This window comes from Podarcis erhardii, assembly GCF_964252035.2.
Source record: "Podarcis erhardii genome assembly, chromosome: 8".
NCBI classification, from domain to species: domain Eukaryota; kingdom Metazoa; phylum Chordata; class Lepidosauria; order Squamata; family Lacertidae; genus Podarcis; species Podarcis erhardii.
Genome location: NC_138499.1, coordinates 368555 through 385175, shown reverse-complemented (window position 1 = coordinate 385175; position 16621 = coordinate 368555). Strand labels below are relative to the sequence as shown.

At 59.0% G+C, this 16621-nt stretch overlaps 1 protein-coding gene across 24 annotated transcripts in view; it reads left to right on the top strand.

Annotated features, from left to right (window-relative positions):
• The window catches only part of PLEC (plectin), a gene marked incomplete at its 3' end in the record, with an annotated part of 117825 nt that extends 102715 nt beyond the window's left edge, over positions 1-15110 (top strand). For 23 of the 24 annotated variants that reach the window (XM_081875006.1, XM_081875020.1, XM_081875003.1 and 20 more), the window contains 6 exons: positions 685-1041; positions 1498-1581; positions 1708-1812; positions 2645-2743; positions 4335-7715; positions 8751-15110. In XM_081875006.1, coding sequence (XP_081731132.1) covers positions 685-1041; positions 1498-1581; positions 1708-1812; positions 2645-2743; positions 4335-7715; positions 8751-15110 — 10386 coding nt within the window. The remainder of the gene's footprint in view (positions 1-684; positions 1042-1497; positions 1582-1707; positions 1813-2644; positions 2744-4334; positions 7716-8750) is intronic. The other variant, XM_081875019.1, reaches the window with a different exon arrangement.
• Positions 15111-16621: the final 1511 nt, after the last annotated feature.

Sequence of the window (16621 nt, the reverse complement as noted above, 5' to 3'; positions counted from 1 at the left end):
AGTCACTAACATATAACCTAAAATTTTCATTTAAAAAATTAATCATTATGATAATCATTATGATAGCACAGCTTGTTCCCTAATTTTTATGGCAATCGCACAGAATTTGGCTACTGTTAACGTGACCTCAGGATCCTTGTCCTCTACCAGGGATTTTAGACATTGAAGTTCAGGTACATTTGGAAATTTTTGCATAGGAGGGGTAATAAATACCGAGCGTATATCCCCGTAGAAACGGCAGCATAACAAGACATGAGAGACAGTTTCTACCTCCCTCAAGCCACAGGGGCAGACGCGTTCCGCGTACAGTTTACCTGCAATAAGATCTGCCCTGCAATAAGGCAGATGGCAGCACGTTGAATCTAGCGAGGGTAAATGACCGTCTGTATTTAGGTATTTGTAATTTTGACAAATAATTTGCTGGGGTAAATCCTCTCCCACTATTTTTTATTGCTGGGTGTTTATTCATCTCGCTCAGGTGGCATTGCAGTTCCACACCCCAAATTTGTTGGCAGATTATTGCTCTCGCTTTCTCATAACCTACAGCTATCAGGGCCTGTGAGGCAAACCCCAAGCCTCTTAGCTTTGGTGCCTGCTTCGGCCAGGAGGGCGGGGAGATGGGAGGGGCCCCGGCCCCAGCTGCTCCTTGCGAGGAGGGCTGACCCTTTGCCTCTTCCTCCACAGAGGCTGCGTGGGCAGGTGGAAGGGCACCAGCCCATCTTCAGCACCCTGGAGGCCGACCTGGGCAAAGCCAGCGAGGTGAACGAGCGGATGGTGCAGGGCCACAGCGAGAGGGACATTGACCTGGACCGGTACCGGGAGCGAGTGCAGCAGCTGCTGGAGCGCTGGCAGGCCATCCTGGCCCAGATCGACCTGCGCCAGAGGGAGCTGGACCAGCTGGGGCGCCAGCTGCGCTACTACCGCGAGAGCTACGACAGCCTCATCCAGTGGATCCAGGAGGCCCGGCAGCGCCAGGAGAGCCTCCAGGCTGTTCCCATCACCAGCAGCAAGGGCGTGCGGGAGCAGCTGCTGCAGGAGAAGGTGAGGCGGCCGTGGGGTTTGGCTCAGCTGCTCCTGCCCCCAGCCCTGCCAGGGGGCCTGCAGCTCCAGCTCATCACTGAGGGAAGCAGCGGAGCTTCTCCAGGCCTGTGTCATTCGTGGAAAGGCCTCCCTGATGGTGGCCTGTCCTCTGCTGACTTTGAGGGGGGGCCCTCTTGGGTCCATGGGGAGGCTGCCAGCGTCGCCTCGTGGGGTGGCTCACCAGGGGTTTCCACCGCAAGGCCGATGCCGAGCGAAAGCTCTGAGCGACGCTCCTGGCCTTCCCTCTGGGTGAAGCTGTCTGAAGGGCTCTTGGCGGCCCACCAGCTAAAGCGCAGCCCCCCACCCCACAGAATCCCCCCACCTGATCGATAAGGACACGGGTTGGTGGCAGTGGCCCTTCCTCAGCCCAGAGCCTCTTCCCTGCGGGGCCACCAACAGCTGTCTTTGTTTCCCTAGAAACTCCTGGAGGAATGTGAGCGCAACCGGGATAAGGTGGAGGAGTGCCAGCGCTTTGCCAAGCAATACATTGATGCCATCAAGGTGAGGCAGCCGGGGGCCGGAGAGGCCGGGGTCCCGTGCAAATGGAGGAGGGGAGTTGGGGGCTGAGGAGAGTTGGGGCTTCCAGGTGCTGACCCTGCCTCTGCCCCCTTTCCCCCTTCTTACAAGGATTATGAGCTCCAGCTGGTGACCTACAAGGCGCAGGTGGAGCCAGTGGCCTCTCCAGCCAAGAAGCCAAAAGTTCAGTCGGCCTCAGACAGCATCATCCAGGAGGTGAGAGGGGCACCCTTGGGTGGGGCTGGGGGGAGAGGGACCCTGGAGCCATCCTGGGCAGCAGGCACAGTGGAGATACGCCACGCAAGGGAGACTGAGTTTCCCCGCCATAGAATCATAGAGTTTGAGGGGACTCCAAGGGTCCTCTAGTCTACCCCCCTGCAATGCAGGAATCTCAGCTAAAGTGTCCATGACAGATGGCCAGCCAAGCTCTGCTTAAAAACCTCCACATCTTCCCAAGGGAGACTGCCCCCCCGTCAAACAGCTCTTACTGTCAGAAACTTTTCCCTGATGTTCAGTGGGAACCGCCTTTCTTGTAACTTGAAGCCATTGGCTTGGATTCTACCCTCCAGAGCAGGAGAAAACAAGCATGTTCCCTCTTCCGTGTGAGAGCCCTTGAGATATTTGAAGATGGATGAGTGGAAATGGGCTTCTGACCATGTGCTGGATATTTGCCTTTAGAGAGATGTTTTTCCCACTCTGCCTTGTATTGCTAAAAGAATTGGCAGGAGATCCAGAACAGACAAAAGGAAAGGCTCCTTGGCTCAGGGCATATTTGGAACTGTGGAACTCACTGCACCAGGATGTGCAGGGATGGCTGCCAGCTTGGATGGCTTTGGAAAGAGAAAGGCACAGAGGAGGAGGAGGAGGAGGAGGAGGAAGAGCTCCTGGGTGACAACTAGCCACGTCCCTGGGGAGCAGGTTGAGGAGAGGCCTTCTGGTGTGGCTCCCTCTGGCTGAGTCCCATAAGGGACCTTGGGGAAGGCCTGGGGGGCTGCAGTCTTGCCCCCCCCCCACCCCGCCGTGACCTTGCTGCTTTGTGGTCTCCCAGTACGTGGACCTGCGGACGCGCTACAGTGAGCTGACCACGCTGAGCAGCCAGTACATCAAGTTCATCACGGAGACGCTCCGGCGGCTGGAGCACGAGGAGGTGAGTGCGCACCCCGTGGGAGGAGGGATGGGGGGCAGCATGCCTTGGCTGCATCCTTCTCCCCCTGCCCCCCCCCCCCCGCGGTCCATCCTGGGCCAGAGCATCCCTCTTGCCTGACTGCCTCTTCCGCATGACTAACGCTGGACCACGAGGCCCCCTAACCCGCCGGGGGGGGGGCTCCTCCGCCGGGCCTGTCCTGTCTGCCAGAGGCACTTCCCAGATACACACTTAGTACAGCTGCAGCTGCTTCTTGGGCCGGGGCTCCTCCCCGCCCGGTTCTCCTGTCCTGTCCTGTCCTGTCCTCTTCTGCTCTGAAATGCTCCTCTGTAACCTTCCTAACTCTTGATTTCTGCCCTCTGGAAGTCCAGCCGCTTTGCCAGTGCTTTGTCTTGGGGGATGTTTGCATTGGTTGGGGATCTAATGGCGGGTTAAAAACCAGGAGGATCCGGGCCTTTTCTGCATCAGGTACTCCACTATGCGCATGCCGACACCCCCCCCCCCACATGGACCCTGTTCTCTGCGCACACCTTGCTTCTCCTTTCCCTCCCTCCCTCCTGCAACTCCTGTGGGCCGAACCCTTTGTGGTTCCTAGTAGGCTGAGACGGAAGGGCAGAAATTCAGATGCAACTGAGAAGGAGAGTTTTTTGGAGTGGGATGGGGGGGGGGTCCTAGTCCTGCCCACCGTCTGGAGGCAGTCAGGAGAATGGAGGAGGGGTTGCCATCACTGCTGCCCTGCTGCGATCATCTGCCATTCCTGCCACCGCCTGCGTTCTCCAGCCAGGAGGTGCCGGCCTCTTGGCACTTCCCGGGGCTGAGAATTCGGGGCTTCTGTCTCTGTGGTGCGCTCTGTGCATGCTCCGTTTCCCCCTCCCTCCCTGCCTCGTGGGGAGCGGAGCAAGGGAGCGGACCCCTGGGCTTTCCACCCGGTGAAGCGTTCTTCACTTCTCCCCTGGCCTCCCCCTGCAGATGCTCCTTGGGGGATCTGGAGGGCAGGCCTAGGACATGTCAATGAAATTGGCAGCCTTTGTGAGCCTGCGGGGGCCGCCCGGGGGCCGTGGGGCTTTCCACCTTCTCGTCGCGCCCTTCCTCGCCTCAAACCCCACGTTGGGCTGGCTCCTCCTCCCCACCTTTGCTGAGCGGATGGGTCTTCCCTGTTGCCACAGTTTGGGCTGTCGGTGGGGGGAGTCTCTGCCTGGAGGGCATCTTGCTTCTCGCTGCCTGGTGAGCATGGTGGAGGTGTGCCAACTGCTCTCTTCGTCCTGCAGCCAATTTGTCTTCCGTTGTGTGTGTCTTTGCCATTGTCTTGCGTCCGTCTCTTCATTCATCCATCCATCCATCCATCCATCCATTCGTCATCCTTGGTTTGAGGTCTTCCCTGCTTTCTTGCCTGTCGTACTAAGTGAGAGACGTGAGCGCCAGCCTCTCCCGACTGCCACACGTCTTCCCGCAGCCTCCTGGGAAGAGCCGCCACCGCCGCCACACCATGCCCCCCACCCCTGCCCCTCTCGCTCACCCCCTGCTCCAATCTCTCTCTTGTGTGATCTTTCTTTCTCTCCCCCCCCTTCTCTCTGCTCCCTCCCCCCCCCCGCAGAAAACCGCAGAGAAGCTGAAGGAGGAGGAGCGGAAGCGCCTGGCCGAGGTGGAGGCGCAGCTGGAGAAGCAGAAGCAGCTGGCGGAGGCCCATGCGCAGGCCAAGGCGCAGGCCGAGAGGGAGGCCCAGGAGCTGCAGCGCCGAATGCAGGAGGAGGTCAGCCGGAGGGAGCTGGTGGCTGTGGACGCCGTGCAGCAGCAGCAAACCATCCAGCAGGAGCTGAAGCAGATGAAGCTCAGCTCGGACGCGCAGATCCAGTCCAAGCTCAAGGTGATCGAGGAGGCCGAGATCAACCGCCGGAAGGTGGAGGAGGAGATCCACATCATCCGCCTGCAGCTGCACGCCACCGAGAAGCAGAAGGCGGCCGCGGAGGGAGAGCTGCAGGCGCTGCGGGACAGCGCGGAGGAGGCCGAGCGCCAGAAGCGCCTGGCCCAGGAGGAGGCTGAGCGCCTGCGCAAGCAGGTCAAGGACGAGGCCCAGAAGAAGAAGGAGGCGGAGGACGAGCTGAAGCGCAAGGTGCAGGCCGAGCAGCAGGCCGCCCGCGAGAAGCAGAAGGCCCTGGAGGACCTGCAGAAGCTGCGCCTGCAGGCGGAGGAGGCCGAGCGCAGAATGAAGCAGGCCGAGCTGGAGAAGCAGCGGCAGGTGCAGGTGGCCCAGGAGATGGCGCAGAAGAGCGCCGAGGCAGACCTGCAGAGCCGGCGCCTCTCCTTCGCCGAGAAGACGGCGCAGCTAGAGATGTCCCTCCAGCAGGAGCACATCACGGTCACCCACCTGCAGGAGGAGGCCGAGAGGCTGAAGAAGCTGCAGCTGGACGCGGAGGCGTCTCGCGAGGAGGCCGAGAAGGAGGTGGAGAAGTGGCGCCAGAAGGCCAACGAGGCGCTGCGCCTGCGGCTCCAGGCCGAGGAGGTGGCCCACAAGAAGGCCCTGGCGCAGGAAGAAGCTGAGAAGCAGAAGGAGGACGCAGAGCGCGAGGCCCGGAAGCGGTCGAAGGCCGAGGAGTCCGCTCTGCGCCAGAAGGAGCTGGCCGAGGAGGAGCTGGAGAAGCAGCGGAAGCTGGCCGAGGGCACCGCCCAGCAGAAGTTCCTGGCGGAGCAGGAGCTCATCCGCCTGAAGGCCGAGATGGAGAACGGGGAGCAGCAACGGCTGCTGCTGGAGGAGGAGCTCTTCCGCCTCAAGAACGAGGTGAACGAAGCCATCCTGAAGCGCAAGGAGCTGGAGGAGGAGCTGGCCAAGCTGCGGGCCGAAATGGAGCTGCTGCTGCAGAGCAAGACCAAAGCAGAAGAGGAGACCCGCTCGACCAGCGAGAAGTCCAAGCAGATCCTGGAGGCCGAGGCCAACAAGCTGCGGGAGCTGGCGGAGGAGGCAGCCCGACTGCGTGCCCTCTCTGAGGAGGCCAAGCGGCAGAGGCAGCTGGCGGAGGAGGAAGCCGCCCGGCAACGGGCGGAGGCTGAGCGAATCCTCAAGGAGAAACTGGCGGCCATCAATGACGCCTCGCGGCTGAAGGCAGAGGCCGAGATCGCCCTGAAGGAGAAGGAGGCTGAGAATGAGCGGCTGCGGCGGCTGGCGGAGGACGAGGCCTACCAGCGGAGGCTGCTGGAGGAGCAGGCTGCCCAGCACAAGCAGGACATTGAGGAGAAGATCACGCAGCTGAAGAAGTCCTCTGAAGGTGAGCTGGAGAGGCAGAGGACCATCGTGGACGAGACGCTGAAGCAGCGGCGCATCATCGAGGAGGAGATCCGCATCCTCAAGATCAACTTTGAGAAGGCCTCTGTGGGGAAGACGGACCTGGAGCTGGAGCTGGGCAAGATCAAGCAGAACGCTGAGGAGATCCAGCGCAGCAAGGAGCAGGCCGAGAACGAGGCTGAGAGGCTGCGGCAGCTGGCCCTGGAGGAGGAGAACCGCCGTCGGGAGGCTGAAGCCAAGGTCAAGCAGATCCTGGCTGCCGAGCAGGATGCAGCCCGCCAGCGCAAGGCAGCCCTGGAGGAGGTGGAGCGACTGAAGGCGAAGGTGGAGGAGGCCAAGAGGCAGAAGGAGCTGGCGGAGAAGGAGTCTGAGAGGCAGATCCAGCTGGCCCAGGAGGCTGCCCAGAAAAGGATTGCGGCAGAAGAGAAGGCCCACTTGGCCGCCGTGCAGGAGAAGGAGCAGGAGCTGCTGCAGAGCAGGCAGCAGGAGCAGAGCATCCTGGACAGGCTGAAGGAGGAGGCTCTGAGGGCCAAGAAGGCGGCCGAGGAAGCAGAGTTTGCGCGGGTCAAGGCGGAGCAGGACGCAGCCCTCTCCCGGCAGCTGGTGGAGGAAGCCGAGCACATGAAGCAGCGGGCGGAGGAGGAGGCCCAAGCCAAGGCCAAGGCCCAGGAGGATGCGGAGCAGCTCCGGAAGGAGGCTGAGCTGGAGGCGGCCAGGAGGGCCCAGGCGGAACAGGCGGCCCTCAAGCAGAAGCAGCTGGCGGACGCCGAGATGGAGAAGCACAAGAAGTTTGCGGAGCAGACCCTGCGGCAGAAGGCCCAGGTGGAGCAGGAGCTGACCAAGGTCAAGCTTCGGCTGGAGGAGACGGACCACCAGAAGAACATCCTGGAGGAGGAGCAGCAGCGGCTGAAGAACGAGGTGACGGAGGCCATGAAGCAGAAGGCGCAGGTGGAGGAGGAGCTCTTCAAGGTGAAGATCCAGATGGAGGAGCTGGTCAAGCTGAAGCTGCGCATTGAGGAGGAGAACAAGATCCTCATCATGAAGGACAAGGACAACACCCAGAAGTTCCTGGCGGAGGAGGCGGAGAAGATGAAGCAGGTGGCGGAGGAGGCCGCCCGGCTGAGCGTGGAGGTGCAGGAGGCCGCGCGCATGCGCAAGCTGGCGGAGGAGGACCTGGCGCAGCAGCGGGCGCTGGCGGAGAAGATCCTGAAGGAGAAGATGCAGGCGGTGCAGGAGGCCACGCGGCTGAAGGCTGAGGCCGAGATGCTGCAGAAGCAGAAGGAGCTGGCCCAGGAGCAGGCCAAGAAGCTGCAGGAGGACAAGGAGCAGATGCAGATGCAGCTGGCCGAGGAGGCCGAGGGCTTCCAGAAGACCCTGGAGGCGGAGCGCCGCCGGCAGCTGGAGATCACGGCCGACGCCGAGCGCCTGAAGGTGCAGGTGACGGAGCTGAGCCTGGCGCAGGCCAAGGCCGAGGAGGAGGCCAAGCGCTTCAAGAAGCAGGCGGAGGAGATCAGCCACAAGCTGCACGACACGGAGCTGGCCACCCGGGAGAAGGTGACGCTGGTGCAGACGCTGGAGATCCAGAGGCAGAAGAGCGACCAGGACGCCGAGGCGCTGCGGAAGGCCATCGCGGAGCTGGAGCAGGAGAAGGAGAGGCTGAAGCGCGAGGCGGAGCGGCTGCAGCAGCAGGCTGAGGAGGTACCCCTTTCCTTGGGCCCCCAGGCCCCACCCCCAGGGCCCCCCACAGGGAGGAAGGCACATGGAAGCTCCACGCACTCAGCAACCCCGGGGCAGGGCAGGCTGTACCACTTCAGAGGGCAGGTGGGGGGGGTCACATTTTTACTCAGGCTTTTCTACATCTGGTTAGAGGGTTGCGTGCTGTTTGCTGCCTTTTATGAAAAAGCAGTCTAGATAGTAGATGATCCTCTGTGTAAACTATCTCTGCAAATCAAATGAAACTGGACTGCAAGGATAAAAGTCCACTCCATGCTGTGATAGTTTATATTATTTTATTCTATTATTCATTTTGCGTAGAGGAGCATTGAACAATGTGACCCCCCCCCCACCTACGTTCTGACATGGTTTTACAATCCACTCTGCCCCCTCCTTCTGTTGCGCCTGAGACCATCTATGAGTCCAAGGCGGGTGGGAGAGAGGAGTGGTAGCTAAATTCTGGAAGTTATGCAGAGAAGGGCTGGGGTTCTGCTGTCATTCCTCAGAACAGTTGAACTCAGGCTCCTTCATGGAGAGGCCTGTCGGAAGGCTGCCTTTGTGCAACTCCCATGTCTACTTTCCTCTTGGAAACTACCCAGCACCCCTGGACTACAGCTCCCCCCCCCCATTCCTGGCCATTGTCTGTGCTGGGGCCCAAGCGCAGCTGGAGGCCAGATGTGCACAAGACTCGCTTAACCCAGAGAAGGCACCATTTGCTCCACCACGTCCTGGTCCCCCTTTCCAAGGCAGGGGTAACAGAATCTTACCAAAACCAGACGTCCCCCTGTGCCCCCAACCCTCTCCCGCTGCTTGTTTACTCACATGGAAATTGTGGTAACTCCCTAACTTCCTCATGTGCTGCCTCTCAGGGCCAGCCAGGTTGACCCTTAACATGTGCCCCCCCCCCCAGTGCTGGCTTTGAATGTAACCTGCTGTGTTGGCGTCCATTGACTGTTCTTTGGGCACTGTGTGCATATCGTGTGTAAGGCAACTGACCTCCCTTTTGTCTCCCTCCCCCAGATGCAGATGGCTCAGAAGGAGCAGTTGCTCCAGGAGACGCAGATCCTCCAGCAGACTTTCCTGTCGGAGAAGGACATCCTCTTGCAGAAGGAGAGGTTCGTGGAGGAGGAGAAGGCCAAGCTGGAGAAGCTCTTCCAGGACGAGGTCAACAAGGCTCAGGGCCTAAAGGCGGAGCAGGAGCGCCAGCAGAAGCAGATGGAGCAGGAGAAGCAGCAGCTGGCGGCCACCCTGGAGGAGGCCAAGAAGAAGCAGGCGGAGGCCGAGGAGAATGTCCGCCGGAAGCAGGAGGAGCTCCAGCAGCTGGAAAAGCAGCGGAAGCAGCAGGAGAAGCTTCTTGCGGAGGAAAACCAGAAGCTGAGGGAGAAGCTGGAGAAGCTGCAGGAGGAGCAGCGGGTGGCCCTGGCTCAGACGAGGGAGATCATGATCCAGACCGATGACCTTCCCCAGGAGGTGGTTGTCCCATCCACGCAGGCACCTCAGTCGAAGGCTGTGCCCAACGGCCGAGACATGGTAGATGGCATCTCTCGGAACGGTGAGCCAGAATTGGCTTTCGATGGAATCCGTCAGAAAGTGCCTGCCAAGAAGCTGCTGGAGGCTGGCATCCTGAGCCGAAAGAACCTGGACAAGTTGACCAAAGGGAAGGTGACGGTGGAGGAGCTCTCCAAGAGGGATGACGTCAGGAGGTACTTGCAAGGCACCAACAGCATCGCCGGCCTGGTGGTTAAGCCAATCAATGAGAAAGTGAGCATCTACCAGGCCATGAAGCAGCAGCTGCTCAGCCCAGGCACAGCCCTCATCCTGCTGGAGGCGCAGGCTGCCTCTGGCTTCATCATCGACCCCATAAAGAACAAGCGGATGTCCGTCAACGAGGCTGTGAAAGAGGGAGTTGTGGGGCCTGAACTGCACAATAAATTGCTGTCTGCTGAGAGAGCAGTGACCGGCTACAAAGATCCCTACACGGGGGAAAAGATCTCCCTCTTCCAAGCCATGACAAAAGATCTCATTGTGAAAGACCACGCGATCAGGCTCCTGGAGGCTCAGATTGCCACAGGAGGCATCATCGACCCCATCAATAGTCACCGCCTGCCCGTGGAAGTGGCCTACAAGCGAGGCTTCTTCGATGAAGAGATGCAGAAGATCCTCTCTGACCCCACGGATGACACCAAAGGCTTCTTCGACCCCAACACCCAGGAGAACCTGACTTACTTGCAGCTGATGGAGAGATGTGTGACCGACCCGGAGACTGGCCTCACTCTGCTGCTGCTGACAGACAAAGCAGCCAAAGGCAGAGAGCTGGTCTACACCGACCAAGAGGCAAAAGACGTCTTCAGGAAAGCCACAGTGTCCGCTCCCTTCGGCCAATTCAAGGGAAAGACCGTGACCATCTGGGAAATCATCAACTCTGAGTATTTCACTGAGGAGCAGAGGCGGGACCTTCTGCGCCAGTACAAGACTGGAAAGATCACCGTGGAGAAGATAATCCGGCTCGTCATCACAGTGGTGGAGGAGAGCGAGAAGAAGAGCCAGCTCTGTTTCGATGGGCTCCGGGCGCCTGTCCCAGCTGCCGAGCTGCTGGAGAGCAAAATCATTGACAAGGATCTTTACAACCAGTTGCACCAGGGGAAGAAGTCCGTGAAGGATGTCGCCAATGATGAGGCCATCAAGAAGTATCTGAAAGGCTCGAGCGCCATCGCAGGCATCTTGGTAGAGTCAACAGGCCAGAAGTTACTGCTCAATGATGCCTTGAAGAAAAACCTCCTCAAGCCAGAGGTGGTCCTGTTGCTCCTGGAGGCCCAGGCTGGAAGTGGATACATCATTGACCCCGTGAGGAATGAGTATCTCCCTGTGGACGAAGCCGTCAAATCTGGAATTGTTGGCCCTGAGTTGCATGAGAAGCTGCTGTCTGCAGAGAAGGCTGTGACAGGGTACAAGGACCCTTACACGGGGCAGGTGGTCTCGCTTTTCCAAGCACTGCAGAAAGGCCTCATTGCTAAGGAGACAGGGGTCCGTCTGCTGGACGCTCAGCTTGCCACCGGGGGCATCATTGACCCCGTGAACAGCCACCGCCTCCCCCTTGACGTTGCTTGCAAGCGAGGCTACTTCAGCGAAGAGATGCACAAGATGTTGTCTGCTCCAGCAGACGATGCCAAGCTGTACTACGACCCCAATGCCCAGGAGAAGGTCAGTTACGCTCAGCTGCAGAGGAAATGCCACGTTGACAAGCCGACGGGCCTTCGCCTGCTCTCCCTCTCTGACCAGGCCATCCGGTTTCAGCAGGAGGAGGTCTACTCCGATAGCCAGGCTAAGGAATCCTTTGGCAAGGCAGTGGTGGAAGTCCCAGCTGGCAGCTTGAAGGGCAAAACGGTCACAATCTGGGAGCTGATTCATTCTGAATATTTCACTGAAGAGCAGAGGCGGGAGCTGATACGGCAGTTCAAATCCGGTAAAGTCACCATCGAGAGGGTCATCAAAATAATTGTCACCATCATTGAAGAGACTGAGACCAAAAAGCAAGAGAAGCTGACCTTCAGTGGCTTGCGTGCCCCCGTGCCTGCCAGCGAGCTCTGGGAGTCCAAGATTCTCAGCAAGGCCCAGTTTGAGCAGCTGAAGGAAGGGAAGAAGACTGTGAGGGACCTCTCCGAGATGGGAGACGTGAAGAGGTACCTCCAAGGGAGCGACTGCATTGCTGGTGTGTATGTGGAAGAAACCAAGGAGAAGCTGAGCATCTACGAAGCCATGAAGAAGAACCTGCTCCTGCCCAGCACAGCAGTTGTCCTTCTGGAGGCCCAGGCAGCCACAGGGTTCATGGTGGATCCAGTCAGGAACCAGAAGCTGTATGTCAATGAGGCGGTGAAGGCTGGCATTGTGGGACCAGAGCTCCATGAGAAACTGCTGTCCGCCGAGAAGGCTGTGACTGGGTACAAGGACCCTTACTCTGGGAACACCATCTCCCTCTTTGAGGCCATGAAGAAGGGGCTGATCCTCAGGGAACATGCCATCCGCCTGCTGGAGGCCCAGGTTGCCACTGGAGGCATCATTGACCCCGTGCACAGCCACCGTGTCCCCGTGGAGGTGGCTTACAAGCGAGGTTACTTTGATGAAGCGCTGAACCGAACCCTCTTGGACCACACAGATGACACCAAGGGCTTCTTTGACCCCAACACCAAGGAGAATCTTACTTACCTGCAGCTGAAGGAGAGGTGTATTGAAGACCCCGAGACCGGCCTCTATCTGCTGCCCTTGAAGCAACCTGAAAGACCCACCGTGGTGGAGACAACCCAGGTGTACACTGAGGCCGAGACCAAGCAGGTGTTTGAGGAGACCCAGGTTGACATTCCAGTGGGAGACAGGGCCGGCTCCTCCATGTCCTTATGGGAGATCATGAACTCGGACCTGATCCCCGAGGAGCAACGCAATCGGCTGATGGATGAGTTCCGCTCCGGCAAGGTGACGAAGGAGCGCATGATCATCATCATCATTGAGATCATTGAGAAGACAGAGATCATCCGGCAGCAAGACCTCACCTCCTATGACTATGTCCGCCGCCGCATCACTGCTGAGGACCTCTATGAGGCCAGGATCATCTCCCTGGAAATATACAATGCACTGAAGCAGGGCTCCAAGACCATCCGCGAGATCCTGGAGATTGAGACCACCTGGAGGTACCTGTACGGCTCCGGCTGTGTTGCTGGAATCTACATTCCATCCAGCAAACAGAAGATCAGCATCTACCAGGCCCTGAAGAAAGGGCTGATCAGCCCAGAGGTGGCTCGGCCCTTGCTGGAAGCTCAGGCTGCCACTGGCTTCATTGTTGAGCCCATCAAAAATGACATGTTGACTGTTGATGAGGCCGTCAGGAAAGGGGTTGTGGGCCCAGAAATGCATGACCGTCTCCTGTCTGCCGAGAGAGCTGTGACCGGCTACCGCGACCCCTACAGCGAGCAGAAAATCTCTCTTTTCCAGGCCATGAAGAAGGATCTCATCCCTTCTGAAGAAGCCCTCCGGCTGCTTGATGCCCAGTTGGCCACTGGAGGCATAATAGACCCACACCTGGGCTTCCACCTGCCCTTAGAGATTGCCATTCAGCGTGGCTACTTTAACAGGGAGACGCACGACCGGCTGTCTGAGCCCAGTGAGGTCCGCAGCTATGTGGATCCCTCCACCGACGACAAGCTCAGCTATGCACAGCTCCTCAAGCGATGCAGGAAGGACGAGAACAATGGCTGCCTGCTCTTGCCCCTCTGTGACACTCGGAAGCTGACCTTCAGGGGCCTGAGGAAGCAGATCTCGGTTGAAGAGCTGGTGCGCTCCAAAGTCATGGATGAAGCAACCGCCCAGCGCCTCCAGGACGGCTTGACCTCTGTGGAAGAAGTCTCCAAAAACCTGCAGAGGTTCTTGGAGGGCACCAGCTGCATTGCTGGCGTCTACGTGGACTCCACCAAGGAGAGACTGTCCGTGTACCAGGCCATGAAGAAAGGCATCATCCGTCCCGGCACAGCCTTTGAGCTGCTGGAAGCCCAGGCAGCTACTGGGTATGTCATTGACCCCATCAAGAGCCTCAAGTTGACTGTGGAGGAGGCTGTGCGCATGGGCATTGTGGGTCCCGAGTTTAAGGACAAGCTGCTTTCAGCAGAGAGGGCTGTGACAGGCTACAAGGACCCCTACTCTGGCAAGATGATCTCCCTCTTCCAAGCCATGAAGAAAGGCCTGATCCTGAAAGACCACGGGATCCGTTTGCTAGAAGCTCAGATTGCCACAGGAGGCATCATTGATCCAGAGGAGAGCCATCGCCTGCCTGTGGAAATGGCATACAAGAGAGGCCTGTTTGATGAGGAAATGAATGAGATCCTCCTGGATCCTAGTGATGACACAAAGGGGTTCTTCGACCCAAACACCGAGGAGAACCTGACCTACCTGCAGCTGATGGAGAGGTGCATGACAGACCCTGAGACTGGGCTCTGCCTTCTGCCTTTGAAGGAGAAGAAGCGGGAGAGGAAGACCTCCTCCAAGTCCTCCGTCCGCAAGCGCAGGGTGGTGATCGTTGACCCAGAGACCGGGAAGGAGATGTCCGTGTACGAAGCCTACCGCAAAGGCCTCATTGACCATCAGACCTATTTGGAGCTCTCTGAGCAGGAGTGTGAATGGGAAGAGATCACTATTTCCTCCTCGGACGGGGTCGTCAAATCCATGATCATTGACCGGAGGTCAGGGAGGCAATACGACATCGACGACGCCATTGCAAAGGGCCTGATTGACCAGTCTGCCCTCGACCAGTACCGCTCGGGCACTTTGTCCATCACAGAGTTTGCAGACATGTTGTCTGGCAACATGAGCGGGTTCCGATCCAGATCTTCCTCCGTCGGCTCCTCCTCTTCCTACCCCGTAAGCCCCGCCCACGGGAGAGCTCAGCTGACCTCCTGGAGTGACCCCACAGAGGAGACCGGCCCAGTGGCTGGCATCCTGGACACAGACACCCTGGAGAAGGTCTCCATCACAGAGGCCATGCACCGCAACCTGGTGGACAACATCACTGGCCAGAGACTGCTGGAGGCTCAGGCCTGCACGGGTGGCATCATTGACCCGAGCTCCGGGGAGAAGTTCTCTGTCGCCGATGCCGTTAACAAAGGCCTAGTGGACAAGATCATGGTGGACAGGATCAACCTCGCCCAGAAGGCTTTCTACGGCTTTGAGGACCCCAGAACCAAGACCAAGATGTCTGCGGCGCAAGCCCTGAAGAAGGGCTGGCTGTACTACGAGGCCGGCCAGCGGTTCCTGGAGGTGCAGTATCTGACTGGAGGGCTGATTGAGCCAGAGCTGACTGGCCGGGTCCCCCTGGATGAGGCGCTGCAGAAGGGCACCATCGACGCCCGCACGGCCCAGAAGCTCCGGGACGTGAACACCTATTCCAAGTACTTGACCTGCCCCAAAACCAAGCTCAAGATCTCCTACAAGGACGCCATGGACAGGAGCATGACGGAGGAGGGCACCGGCCTGCGTCTCCTGGAAGCCTCTTCCCAGTCCAGCAAAGGCTATTACAGCCCCTACAATGTCAGTGGCTCCGGCTCCACTTCGGGGTCTCGATCCGGCTCACGAACGGGATCCCGGTCGGGCTCCAGGCGAGGGAGCTTCGACGCAACGGGCTCCGGTTTCTCCATGTCCTTCTCTTCCGCCTCTTACACTGCTTCCAACTATGGCCGACGATACACATCAGGTCCAAGCGGCGGCGGCGGCGGCAGCACAGATGTCCCCCCCAGCCTTGCTGGCATCTCGGCCCCCCAGAGCGTGAGCTGCGGAGGAGGAGAAGGCGGCAGCAGGAGATCTATTGGACTGCAGGGTCAGCCGCAGCTGCCCGTGGCCTAACGTGCTCCCAGCCCTCCTGCCTCCTTAAAGCCTGAGATAACTTTTGCATTTATCCTGCTCTGCATGTGGAAAAGCTGCTGGCTAACCTTCTCATTTTTATTATTATTATTTTGTAATGTTTAAAAACACAATCTCCTTCCAAAGCAGTGCCTAAAGTTTAACCAAAAAAAGACTAGACTAATATATTAATATATATGATTGTTCTGACAGTATTTGTATATCGAGAGAAAGAGAGAGAGCGTTTCCGTCATCATCCTCCACCATCCTTCCCCCGCCCTCAGTTTAGCCACCCGGGAGCTTGTTTCTCTTTGTACCATCCGCAGAGTAGAATAACCCCAGGCAGGGAGGGACCTGCGGATGCCGCCCTCGGGCAGAAGCTGCACTCTGTCCTTCTCCTCACCAGCCAGCGACTTCCTCCACGGAGCCCCACCAGCTCCCTCCTCGTGCCAAGGAGCCTCTGGACCTCCTGCCTATGCAAGCTGCACCTTCCGCCTCCAGTCAGGAAGGAAGAGAAGCCCCCCACCGCCCCCTGGGCACCCCACAGCCCCCCTCGGCTGCCACAAGCTTCCAACGCCATGCCTGGACTGCTCTTTCTCACGGGCCCTCGGCCGGACGACCAAGACCACTGCTGCCTGCACTCCATCGCAGCTGCTCTCTGGCTGGCTTCCCCTCCGCTGCCTGGACTCTGCGCTCAGACCGTAAGTGTGCCCTGGCGCTGCCGCCGCCTCCTCCCTCCATGCTGCTGCCGCCTTGCGGATGGGCCTGCCTGCCCCTCTCCACACCTCCCCCTCTGCCCGTCTCTTCTCCCTGCCCACGCCTCCCAACCTGCAGATCCTTCCTGGCGCTTTCTGTGGTCCTCTGCTTGCTGCGCTCAGCACACGGGGAGCTTTGCACTGCTGTGGGCTGCTCTTAGCTGGCTGTGACCTCTGCACGTCTGTCTGTCTGTCTGTCTGTCTGGTTCTGTGTATCTGGGAAGCGCCCTGTACGAAAACGTGGACAGGCAACTGGACGGTCTCCCTTGATGCCACAACAGCTGAGTGAGGTCTGTTCCCTGGCCTCTTGCTAAAAGCTGTCTCCCCTGGGGATGCTCACGGGTACCACCAAGGCTGTGTCTTCTCCTGGGTCTTATGCTTTCAGAGTCCTGCTTTTTCTTCTTATCGAGGGCAAGTGGCAGGATGGGGCACTTACGGAAGCAGCCGCGCCCTGAAACGGGCACCGTCCTTGTGCTTTTTCTTCCCAGCTGCTTTGTGTTCCTTCGTAATAACATGCGCTCTTTCTCTCAGACGTTTTCTCCTAGTCCCACCAAAGAAGTCCCCCTGTCGCTGGGAGAACTCCTGAGCTGGTTTTCTGAGGTCAGCAAGTCCTGGAGGAGCTCAGCAGGAGGCCCTGAGGCGGCAGCAGCAGATGCAGCAGCCTTCCCTTCGCTGCTCTCGCCCACAAAGGTAACTGCAGGGCTCGAAATCTCCTTCCGCTTTGGGCTGTGAGCTTCTTGCGCTGGCTTCCGGGGGCTG